Below are 12,544 nucleotides of genomic sequence, written 5' to 3' on the forward strand. Positions count from 1 at the left end.
ATTCCTGTCCAGCAGGTGGCGGTAATGCGCCTCTACGGTGATATTAAGTACGGCTGTCAGCCCGACGGAAGTAGTAGTAGAAGAAGAGCTTGATCATGGAGGATTTTGTGGCTGTAGAGAAGAGTCCGGTAAGCGTTCGTTTCACCAGGTTCCCGTTTCTCACAGGGGGTTCTGTACGATGGGCTTTTGTACACGCACGTGTAGGAGCGTGTCTGCGAGCGCGTGTGTTTCGCAGTGTCTTTTGTTGACCATTAAAACGGTGAAACGGAAACCTGCCGATTCATTCTCAGCGCCGCTGCTATGTCATCCGCCTAGCCGCTAGCATTAGCATCGCGCTCGCAGCGCTCGAGAAAAAGGATTTATTTTCACTTAGCTGAGGAATTTGTAAGACTGCAGTCAGTGAATATCTGTGGTAATTATTCAAAGGATCGTTTAATTGTGGAGCTCGGCTTTTTAAGCGGCGCAGAGCGGTCAGGTGTTTGTCCAGGGGAGCTATCTGTGAAGGGGAATTAACGAGATGTTTGTAAAAAGTAGATGCTGTGCGGGTCCGTGTCTGCTCCTGAATGTAAAGACCTGTTTGTCAGTCCACATGTTTGTGTTTTTATAGGAAGACATGCCGGCGGTCCTGACCTCAAGACCCCAGACGGGACTCTCCTTCTTGGCACCAGAACCAGAAGACCTGGAGGACCTGTACACCAGATACAAGGTCTGTCTGCCCTTTGTTTCGAATACAGTCTGGAAGGAGTACAAACATCTGTGAAAGAATGGGTCACTCTCAGTGGATGCCAGCGTGGTATCGTGATAGGATGCCACCTGTGCAACAAGTCATGTTGTGAAATTTGTTAATTAAATAATCTGCAGTCGGCTGCTAGTATTATAACAAAGGGAAAGCGATTGGGAACAGCAACTCAGGTAGGCCAGCAGATGCTGAGGTGCATAATGTGCAGAGGCCGCCAACTTTCTGCAGAGTCAATTGCTAAAGACCTCCAAACTTCATGTGGCCTTCAGATTAATTCAAGAACAGTGTGTCGAGAGCTTCGTGGGTTTCCATGGCTGAGCAGCTGCATCCAATGGGCCTTATGTCACCAAGCGCAATGCAAAGTTTCGGATGCAGTGGTGTAAAGTATGCTCCCACTGGACACAAGAGCAGTGGAGATGTGTTCTCTGGATTGATGAATCGTGCTTTTTTTTTTTTTTTTGGTCTGGCAACCTGATGGATGAGTTTGGCAGTTGCCAGGAGAACAGTACTCGTCTGACTGCATTGTGCCAAGTGTAAAATTTGGTGGGTGGGGGATTATGGTGTGGTGGTGTTTCTCAGGAGTTGGGCTCGGCCCCTTAGTTTCAGTGAAAGGAACTCTTATGCCACGTTTCCACTAGTAACTACTCAGCAGGGTTTTTAGGCTTTTCCATTATGCCCTGGTACCAGGTACTTTTTTTAGTACCCACTCAGCTGGGGTTCCAAGCCATCCAAGGTGAGTAGAAGGACAGCATGCCACTGATTGGCCAGGGAGTGTCGTCACTAGCTGAGTCATGAGAGCGACTCCTTCACCAGAATCAACCGCGCCATTTTTTTAAAACCTGACAACAAGAAAACGGAGGCACACAAACTGCTGGGAGGCTGAATGCCCAGACAGTAGGCGGTCGCCTTGCAGCCGGAAGGTTGCAGGTTCGAGCCCCTGTCCCTGCGCTGTGTTATGTCCTTGGACAAGACACTTAAACCACATTGCCTAACGGTAGTGCCGGTCTCTGATGCAGATGTTCGTATCTGCATCTCACTCTGGATGAGTGATCTGGAACGATCATTACTACTGCCCGCTTTGCTATATTGACTCCACCTACATTGATGTGGTATTCAATTATAATGGAAGTAAAACAAGGCCGTGCCGAGACGAGCCGCGCTGAGTAGGTACTAGTGGAAAAGAGGCGTTGATGCTTCAGTGTATCAAGACATTTTGGATGATTTCATGCTCCCAACTTTGTGGGAGCAGTTTGGGGATGGTCCCTTCCTGTTCCAACATGACTGTACACCAGCGCACAAAGCAAGTACTGTAAAGTTTGGTGTGAAAGAACTTACGCAGAATCATCAACCCAACCTGACAGAACACCTTTTGTGTTGAATTAGAGTGGAGACTGTGAGCCAGGCCTTCTCGTCCAACATCAGTGTCTGACCTCATAAGTGTGCTTCTGGAAGAATGGTCAAAAATAACCATAAACACTCCAAAACCTTGTTTAAAGCCTTCCCAGAAGAGTTGGCGCTGTTATAGCTGCAAAGCATTGGCTGACATCATATTAAACCCTATGAATTAAGGATGGGATGTTATTCAAGTTCAAATGCATGTGGAGGCAGACGAGTGAATACTTTTGGCAGTGTAGTGTAAATCTTCAAATCTTTTTGATCAAATCCTGTCTTTTAGGCCTTGGTTGTACTTGTTGTAGGCAAGGACAGCTGGAGCCCCGCTGGCTGAGCACTCATTCCTGTTATGCTTCTTTGAAGTCCACTGCTGGGTGCGGAAGTGTAGTTGGTCAGGATTATACTTTCTGCCTCAGCGAGTCCACTAGGGCCGCTCTGCCCATGTGACATAAACTCAGAGCTCAGAGGGCTCAGTGTGAGATGTTGAAACAGCTGGAAAAAAATTTGACTTTGGAGTAAACTTTGAACAAACCTCCACAGCGACTTTGTTTTCTGTTTTGACTTCTTCTGTATGTATACCAGCACTAATGCTAAGGTTTTTTTCTTAATTTGGTACACCTGTTATTTGGAAGACTCCAGTGTGCCTCCATCACCACTATCAATAGTTATGGGGCAGTGATGATGTTCACACTGAGTATCACTGTAAAAGAAATGTGGGGAGTGGATTTAAAATACAAACGTGAGCTTTGGAGGAAAAAATGAATACATAAAATCATTAATCAATTAATCATTTTATAGTGGTAATTTAAACTTGATTCATAAAGGAAAAACTCAGAGCACGAACATGTGGAAGAATTATTAGCATTTGTCTTTGTCTGTGAATCGCTTTGTGTGTTCCAGAGCTGTTACCAAATATTCAAATTCTGATAGAGTCCAATTAAAACATTGACTGTAAAAATTAATATATGAACGGGATTTTCTGTGGGTGTTATTACACTTAGTGTGTCTGTAGTAAGGACAAAGGTTACCTGTGTTACCAAGGCCTGCTGGTCCCAGCAGAACACCTTTATGGTCAAACGCCCTCAGGGCATAACTGGCTACCATACGGCCTGTGTCGCTCACATCTTTCTTAATTTGAGTTAAAAACCACTCAGTGTTTAAATTTATAATAACTGTTAAATAATTGAGGTGAAAGTAATCGTGATTCATTCATCTCTGGCAGGCTCTCACTCTGCCTTTCTTCTTTTCTCCTTTTTCCCATGTGTTTGCAGAAGCTGCAGCAGGAGCTGGAGTTCCTGGAGGTGCAGGAGGAGTACATCAAAGATGAACAGAAGAACCTGAAGAAGGAGTTCCTGCACGCTCAGGAGGAGGTGAAGAGGATACAGAGCATCCCTCTTGTCATTGGCCAGTTCCTGGAAGCCGTCGACCAGAACACAGCTATTGTTGGTTCCACTACAGGTATTGTTGAGAGAAAAAGACAAAATATACCAGAACTACGAAACCTTGAAGCAGTCCTAGAAAAGTCCCAAAACTTGCCTCCTCATCATCAAACTGTCACATGGTGCCAGCAGAACAGTTTGTAGGATATCTGAGAGATCAATTGTTGATTTTTGTCCCTGTTCAGTGAGCCTTAACCTGACTGCTCGATGCCACTAAATCCTACACTGTGTACCCTTAAAAACACAAAAGTGTAGACTATACAATAAATAATGTCTCAGATTATAAATGAATGAAGCAGCAGGTGATGTATTCATGCTTTATCGTGCTCAGGCTTTCTGTCTTCTGGGAAAACCTGGATGAGATGTTCTGTGTGCTGTCAATTATTCAGCGCGATGAATGTGTCTTAAATGTGTAACGAGCCCTGTTTCTCCTCCCTATTCCCCACTGTCAACCTTTCAGGATCCAACTACTACGTGCGCATCCTGAGCACCATCGACAGAGAGCTGCTGAAGCCCAACGCCTCAGTGGCTTTGCACAAGCACAGCAACGCTCTGGTGGACGTGCTCCCCCCTGAGGCTGACAGCAGCATCATGATGCTGACGTCAGGTACGAGGACTTCAGGCCCTGACATGTTAAAGTGCTGCAGAGGACACTCGGCACAGTCGGCCAGAGCTTTCTCTTTGTTTCTGCACTCACAGCTCATTAAAAATATCTGAAGCTGGCATGTTCACTTTGAACACCAGAGCTGGTTTAACTTCTGTGTTTCTGCTCCCAGACCAAAAGCCTGACGTGATGTATGCCGACATTGGCGGGATGGACATTCAGAAGCAGGAAGTCAGAGAAGCCGTGGAACTGCCTCTCACACACTTTGAGCTCTATAAACAGGTCAGATATTCAAGTGATGTTTTAACACTTGTCCAAATTCTAAGTCATTCTTTAAGACCAGTCATTAGAGTGGATTTAATTTCATGTGAGCTGTACACTGAGCGTGCACACAGTGATTGCCAAGCAGTCTAATAAACTTGATAACAAATGAGACGATGCAGAAAGTTAATTAAAAAAAAAAGCTGTTCAGAAGCGAGCAACCTTTGTTCAGAAAACAACATGAGGAAAAGTGGAAAAGCCTTCTGAGCAAGACAAAGAAAAAAAACATCAGTGTGTATAACTGATGACACTTTTGGAGTGATGATGTTTTGCTTTGCTTGGTGCCGACCAGCTGCAGGGTTGTGATCCAGTAGTAAGCAGAAACCTAGTGACGGTTCAGGCAGACATCTCATAAATATCAAAATGTCTCAGACATTCTGTGCCTCCCATCTTTCCATACTTCTGGTCTTTGCAGCGTAGCTGTAAGTCTGCTGAAGGCTGCAGAACTGCAGGCATGCTCCCAACTAGTCACAAAATTTCAGCACATAGACTTTATATAAAATATGCACCTAGTTTCTGTAATCCAGTTAGTACAGCCAGCTGCCAAAGTAAGAGAAAAATATCATGAATCTGTGTAATAATAAAGGCCTCAAAAACGTTGTGGTACATGATTTAAAAAAAATAAATTGGTCATGCTATTTTAACAGACAATAAATCCATTTGTATTGCTGTTTTTACCTGTTACTGGTAGACTGTAACACACACCTACTGCCAGAAGGTGGCATAAATGCATGAGGAAGTTGTTTGTCAACCACAATTACACAACAAATGTAAAAGGGGACATTGCATAACTTTTTTTTATTATTATTATCATGAGCAGTCTGCATAACTGAGGCAAGACTGAGTCATATTCACCTTTCTGTCTCTTTCCTCAGATTGGCATCGACCCACCCAGGGGTGTCCTTATGTATGGACCTCCAGGCTGTGGCAAGACCATGTTGGCCAAGGCTGTGGCTCACCACACTACAGGTAAGCGCAGCAGATTGGTCACATGCTGCACACAGTTAACACATTTTCCTTTTACTTGAAGGCTTTGCAAACCTTTAAAACCACAGGATTACTGTGATTAATTGAATCATGAGCAGAAGCTGGATTTCACTGACGGTTTTGTCTCTGCAGCGGCCTTCATCCGCGTGGTCGGCTCCGAGTTTGTTCAGAAGTATTTGGGTGAAGGTCCTCGTATGGTGAGGGATGTTTTCCGGCTGGCGAAGGAAAACGCCCCAGCCATCATCTTCATCGATGAGATCGACGCCATTGCCACAAAGCGTTTTGATGCACAGACTGGGGGTACGAAACAGTGCGACTTTTAAAGAGAATTTTGTCAGTCTGTCCTCGTGAAGAAATCGACTGTTTAACCTTGTTGTTTCCTCTGCAGCTGACAGGGAAGTGCAGAGAATCTTACTCGAGCTGCTCAATCAGATGGACGGCTTTGACCAGAATGTCAATGTCAAGGTGAGCCAAGTCCTCCTGTCTGAGGAACCTCTTAACTGTTTCCCCCTGTGACTGCACCACCTCTGTGCTGACTCGAGCTGCATATCCATTCACTGCATCGTTATCCCTGCGTCTGCTGTAATCCAGCTTAGAGAGTCTCCCCAAGGCTCACGCCATCGTTCATCAGGACCTTAAATGGACAGTTTGCCCTTCAGCTGTTTACACATACAGTGCTGCTCAGACTTGCACAAAGAACTCTTTCCTGTTCTGGTGAATGCTGTAACCCAAAAGCTTTTTGGGGCAGCAGCTCACTTGTTTTTCACTGGCAAAAGAGTATTTGTAGTGAGAAGTGCCAGAACCTTTCAGTTACCTTTCTGCCATTTTATTCCAGTCCAAGGCTTACAGGAACTTAGTATTTAAAATGTCACAAATTTACGGCACTTAAAAATAATTAGAAACACATAAATATATTTTTTTTTAGTAATTAACTGTTTTATTTAGACTTAAAACGACAACTCAGCACAGAAATCAACGTAGTAAACTGTACACATGCCCCTCCCTCACTCATAAATGACTGGTTGTGTGTATATGGCATCACATGTAATGGATCTGTTTAGTGGTCATTGCTACAAAAGCAAAGCTCCTTCCACTCCTTGAGCTCTAAAGCTGCTGCGTACTCACTGGAAGCAGTTTGCTCATCGTGCATCGCTTTGAGGCTGACTGCTGGTCAAATGGAAAGATCCCAGGCTCCAGTTGCCTAGGTAACCCGCTAATTATCAGGCCATATGTCAATCAGCAGTAAGCTCTCCTTGGCAGTCACTTCAGTCGATCTCCTGGAAGCTGAGAAAGTTATTTTGCCCGTAGTCGCTTGAAGTTGCAAAATGTCGTTCACTTTATATGGTTCCCACATCGCTTCCAGTGTGGACACAGCTCGAGTCAAGAGTCCTCCAAAGGAAAGTAAATACTTCCTAAAATGATTATCCTGCGTTATAAACTGTTGGAATGACATCGTCTCACAGAGGGCACCCCTTCAGTTTCCCATCTTGTAAGGATGTTCAATCTGCCGCTCATGATGCCAGTTTGGACCACTTTCTTAATGTGTTTATCTTTTCCGTCTAAATCTGGATCATCGCCCAGAATAAATATTCTGGGACTGAATGTAACTGAATCCTTAAAATATCAAATATTTTCAGATTCTTATTCAAAACTCTGAACTTTGCATGACACACAGCCTGGAGTTAATGATCCCGCTGATGTTTACGTCACCAGTGGGTTGGTGTACCTTTTTAACCCGAGTCTAAAACATCTCTGTGGTGTCCAATAAAAACAATGCACAATCTTAAATTGAGTAACCCTCGCATCCCTTGACATCACTTTAATGTTCCAATATCCCGTTCTTCAACATCCCATTGCAAACTTAAATCATCAGCAGGGAATAATGTACAGATACTTTGTGGCCTTTCCCAAATTTCAAAATTACTTTATCAAGACGTTCAGCAGCTCTCAGAGCTTGCAAATTAGATCTGAGGATCCATCATTATAGATATTATAAACTAAGTGAAAGACTTAAGTATGTCTCCACAACAGCAGGGAAACCAGTGAGTGTTGAGCGTGAGAGTCAGCAGCTAACGTTACGTCTGTTTGCTTTTGTCCTGCTTTGTGCACACAGGAGTTTAATGTACAGGGTTTCCGTGGGGTAGTAAAAGGTAGTAAATTAAATGAGGTCAAATTAAGGCAAGTAAAAGGTAGTAAACAGAATTTGACTTGGTAGTAAATTTTTCATCACCCCTTCAATATATTTTGACTTTTCCATTGATGCAGACTTTTTGTTTTAAGTTCGTTTAACTATAAGATCTGTATAGAAATATAACTACTCAGCAAGACCTGAGCTGACGTTGTTGACGAGCGGTTCCACTGTCCGATCTGCTGTGCGCATGCGCAGAGTCATTTTGCGCCTCGTCATGGGAAAATGTAATTTTCACAACTTTGGCTCGATGACCCGGCATTCGAACCCTCTGGAATACACGGACGCGCTGGCGCGTCAAAATGACGTCGCCGATTTTAGATGACGTAGCATCGGGACGCTGCTGCCATGAATTGAAAGTGCAGACTTCAAACTATGTACCAGTTTTTAAATTACGTTGATAGGCCAAGTAAAACCAGAGTTATGCCCAATAATTTACGCCATGCTTTTTCCTGTATATTGTCCTCACCTTCGATGCGCGTTTTGTGCAGAAATAAACGGCGAAAATGTGAGTTTCGCTAACAGGAAGTGCTGCTAAAAAAAAAAAAAAAATTCCTGACAACCCCTTTCCTATTGGTGGAAAAATCAACCAATCAGAAAATTATGCGGTAACCCGATGCATTTGGGTGCATTTGACTGCTGAGGAGCAGGTGAAAAAGTGGTAAAAGAGACATTACTGGCAAGTTTTGCCTGTGATGGGCTCCTCAGTCTTGTGGAGGACAGAAACTGTTTTTTGAGGCGGCATAAATAATTTGTGTAGCATCTTAATGTGAGTCCTGATTGCTCTGTAAATAGTTGTACACAAAAACACCCGAGGCCTTTCCTGCATTTTATTGTGAATAGTTGTATTTAACTTTATTATTTACTATATTTTTACACAAGTTTTGCAAATTTACAACTTATATTTGCATTGTAATTGTAAAAATAATTCGTTAAGCATGTTTCTGATTTTTACAGTACAAAAAAATCTAACTTTTTTTCTACTCTGAATTTATTTTTTTATGTGATTGTAAGTCCAATGTCTTAATACAGGATGTCAAAATGAAAGAATAATTATACAGTCACACATGAGGTCATGCTGGAAAAAAAAATTATACCAAACAAGGCAAGGTAAACAGTTTCTAAGGTCAACTATGAAGCTAAAAACAACAGTAGTCAAAAATGGCCAAATATACCCCGGACCCCAGAGGGTTAAGCCGGTCATGGGGAATGATCGAGAGGCGTTTTGTAAAGTGTGCAGAAAAAAATATAAATTTGACCTGAAACGATGTGTCAAATCACACTGAGCATCCACCGTTCACCAGCAGCGGATTTGCGCGTGGGGAGCACATCCCTATTTTGTTTTTTGGTGCTACACAAAGCACTGCAACTGCAACCTCAAGGTCAGCTACGAGCACAAGTATTGCCGTCACACCTCCAGCAGCAAACCAGTATTCCAAGATTTTATTGGGAAATAAATAATCGGCTTGTGAAACTTGAATTTCATTGCATTTTGTTTATATTCTTAAAAAAACAAATTTAGATGGATAGATTCAACTCACTGTCATTGTGCGCACAAGGCACACAATGAAATGATCCAGAGACGAGCATCTGCGGTCATGCAGCCAGAGACCGGCACTACCATTAGGCAATGTGGTTTAAGTGTCTTGCCCAAGGACACATCGCAACACAGGGACAGGGACTCAAACCGGCAACCCACTGGCTGCAAGACGGGGGCCTACCCACTGCACCACTTTTTGAAATGTGTTTGGAATATTAATGTGTTTGAGGTCTTAGTCAAGACAAAGTCACAGTTACACCTTCAAGTAAGTGGGATAAAGTTTTATCTTTGGTGAGAGATGTGCGATCATCTCACATGGCTTAGTGCTGTGAATCCACCGCTACCCCAAAAAAGGCTGCTGCTTGATTTTGTCCTGGTAGTAAAAATATATTAGAGGTAGTAAAAAAAGGTAGTAAAAGGTAGTAAATTTAACTCTAGGATTCCTGTATAAACCCTGATGTAGCCGCATTCACAATGAAACTGTTCCCATTTACATGCATTCGGATGTGGATGTGCTGATGGTTTGTAGTCAGCAGCTCTTTTTAAAAGGTTTGTGACCTGCCAGTTTTCAGTGAAGAAGAAACAGGAGCTAAAACAAAGTTTCACAGAAGGTGAAAGGATGTCCTGTCTGTGTGCAAAATGTACATTAAAAAAAAAAAAGGGCACGTTTTTAACTTTAAAGCATGCTAGCCAGTTGTAGTAGCCCCTCCTAAAATAACCTGAGCCTGTAAACAACCAGTTCAGGCTCCCTGTGGATCCACTTTATTTTTTATTTATTTATTTTTAATTGTTTAAGAGTTAAAGGATATCACCTCTACAAAGACAGTCCAATAAATGTATATTTAAGTTAAAGAAAATGGTAAATAAACTAAAATTCTTTAAATTATCATGGTTATGGGCTTTGCCTTAACTGAGCAGCTTTAATTCATTTAATGTGGGGCAGAATACGTCTCATGTCATGGTGTGTTTACAGTTTGCCGTCTCATGTGCTTTAATAACATGTGACTCCACCCCCTTTCTTCAGGTGATCATGGCCACCAACAGAGCCGACACTCTGGACCCGGCTCTTCTCCGTCCGGGTCGCCTGGACAGAAAGATCGAGTTCCCGCTGCCCGACCGCAGGCAGAAGCGTCTCATTTTCTCCACCATCACCAGTAAAATGAACCTCTCAGAGGAGGTCGACCTGGAGGACTGTATCCTTTTGGTTCATCTGTAACAGGCTGAGAAATGTATTTTGTGCTCCCTGCAGCATTTACCATAGCGCACAGTAATGTAAATGTTCAGCTTTGCTGTTAGTTTTGCTCCTATTGTTGGGTTTTGTTTTTATACCACTGTGGTGTTGACTTACATGGCTGGAGGTTTTTATGTTTTCAGACCGTTTGTCTGTTTGTCCACCTGATTCAGGGACGAACTGGTTAAAAAATGTGCTGATCAACGGTCACATTTTTGGCACAACTCAGGAAAAAAATCTGGAAAACAGACAGACATGTAGACACATCGACTGCTTCCTTTGCAAGTGTTGAAGATTAAATCTGCACCCTGAGTACTGTTTACACGGCACTGCCCACACACAGCTCAGCGCTGCTGCTGGTTTATGTATTTGCATTGAATGCTGTGTTGTTGATTTGATCTTAACTGATGCGCAGATGTGGCCCGACCAGACAAGATCTCCGGAGCTGACATCAACTCCATCTGCCAGGAGGTAAGCTGCAACTGCTTGTTTACAAATTCTTTTTTTTTAACTTATCAACTACTCATGAACTGCTTCTGATAATCTGAATGTCTTGAATCCAATATGGGGAGCTCTTAAAATTTGATTTGCTATGAAGTGAATGTTGCTTCTCTCAGCTCACGTTGACTTCACTCTTTCAAATGTAAGAGCTGCTGTCGGCTGCTCCCTTGACACAAAGGGTTGCTACAGCAGGGCACCGTGTTTTACACCAGGCGCTCTTCCTGATGCAACACCGAGAGGGATTTGTGTCTCTGACTGGAATTGAACACTGACTGTTCAAATGTGTAAACTGCTACATTAGGAGCCACCAGTCTGTCTTAAATATAATTGTGTGGGGCAAGAAATATATTGAACACAGTGGAAAAGAGACACGAATGTGGAGAGAGCGAAGCATGAAAGTGAGGCAGTTTATGGAGGCCCCAGCGTGGGCAGACCCAGAACATGTTGGAGCAATTGCGTCTCTTAGCTGGCTTGGGAACCCCTCCTACCTCCCTCAGAGGAGCTGGAGGAGGTGGCCAATGAGAGGGAGGTCTGGGTGATTCTGCTTATGGCTCAGAGTGCTGCACAAACGACCCAAAAGTTTTGTTGCCCTGTCCACTACCTGTATTGTCACTTTTTGCTCACAGTCTTCATGTGTATTATATGTGCCAGCTCCCTGTCATTCTGCATTTCTATTGATTGCATGAATATATTTCATACGTAGCATATGCAAGTACTCTCCAGCTGGCATGCTTGCACCCTCCTGCACTTTGCTTGCTGCAGTGGGAAACTGTTCTAGCACAGCACAAGCAATGGCAGATGTTTCAGAGCGCAGCCATCTTAAACTGAACTTGGTGAAATTGGCTGTTTTCACGTGCGGATAAAAGTGATTAAATTTCTTCTTCTCTTCTGTCTCAGGCTGGCATGTTGGCAGTGCGGGAGAACAGGTATATCGTCCTCGCCAAAGACTTTGAAAAAGCCTACAAGACGGTCATCAAAAAGGACGAGCAGGAGCACGAGTTCTACAAGTAGACAAAAATACCATTGAGAGGAATTTAAAAAAAAAAAAAAAAAGTGTCCAGACACACGTTTGTTATTGATTTCCATCTGTGTGTCTGTATCTACAGCGAGTCTTTTGTGGATTCACGACCCGCATTGATTTTTGGACTAAATTTACTCACTGCAGCACTTGGGGCCTAACGTCAGCCCGGCCCTGTGTCACACTACCATGTGAAGGAGTGTGTTTTCCTACAGGCCCTCCACTAGTTCCTAAAAATATCTTGCCCTGACTGTAGCTAGGATAGAACATTTGTTATCTGTGTGTACTCTCTGAACAACACGTTACCTTAAAAAAAATCCATTAAAACATGTTTTCCATAAAAACAGGAAATGCTGTTAATTATTTTTCTGCATTTTGGTTAGTGACAAACAAATGTATCCAAAAAATGAAGTGGGAGGTCATTTTAATTGATCAACAGTTAAATATTTTTATAGAGAGTTGTCTTAAATGTGGCAGTTGAAGGGTTCTAAGTCTGTAAAGTGTACAGGAGCTAATTAGTGTTATCTTTAACCTTTATATAAAATCCTAGAATGGCGCTGGAAGCACAGACCTACTGGACAGAC

The 12,544-nt window shown here is 43.1% G+C and overlaps 1 protein-coding gene across 1 annotated transcript; it reads left to right on the forward strand.

Moving 5' to 3' along the window:
- psmc4 (proteasome 26S subunit, ATPase 4) lies at positions 1 to 12,306 on the forward strand. Its single transcript, XM_030750250.1, has 11 exons — positions 1 to 128; positions 608 to 706; positions 3,403 to 3,589; positions 4,031 to 4,177; positions 4,347 to 4,456; positions 5,371 to 5,464; positions 5,615 to 5,782; positions 5,871 to 5,947; positions 10,235 to 10,403; positions 10,857 to 10,912; positions 11,840 to 12,306. Exons 1-11 carry the CDS (start codon positions 96 to 98, stop codon positions 11,951 to 11,953), a joined length of 1,254 nt encoding a protein of 417 aa, XP_030606110.1. The 5' UTR covers positions 1 to 95; the 3' UTR covers positions 11,954 to 12,306.
- The last annotated feature ends 238 nt before the right edge of the window (positions 12,307 to 12,544 follow it).

The sequence above is a fragment of the Archocentrus centrarchus genome, chromosome 16 (genome assembly GCF_007364275.1).
Source record: "Archocentrus centrarchus isolate MPI-CPG fArcCen1 chromosome 16, fArcCen1, whole genome shotgun sequence".
NCBI lineage: Eukaryota > Metazoa > Chordata > Actinopteri > Cichliformes > Cichlidae > Archocentrus > Archocentrus centrarchus.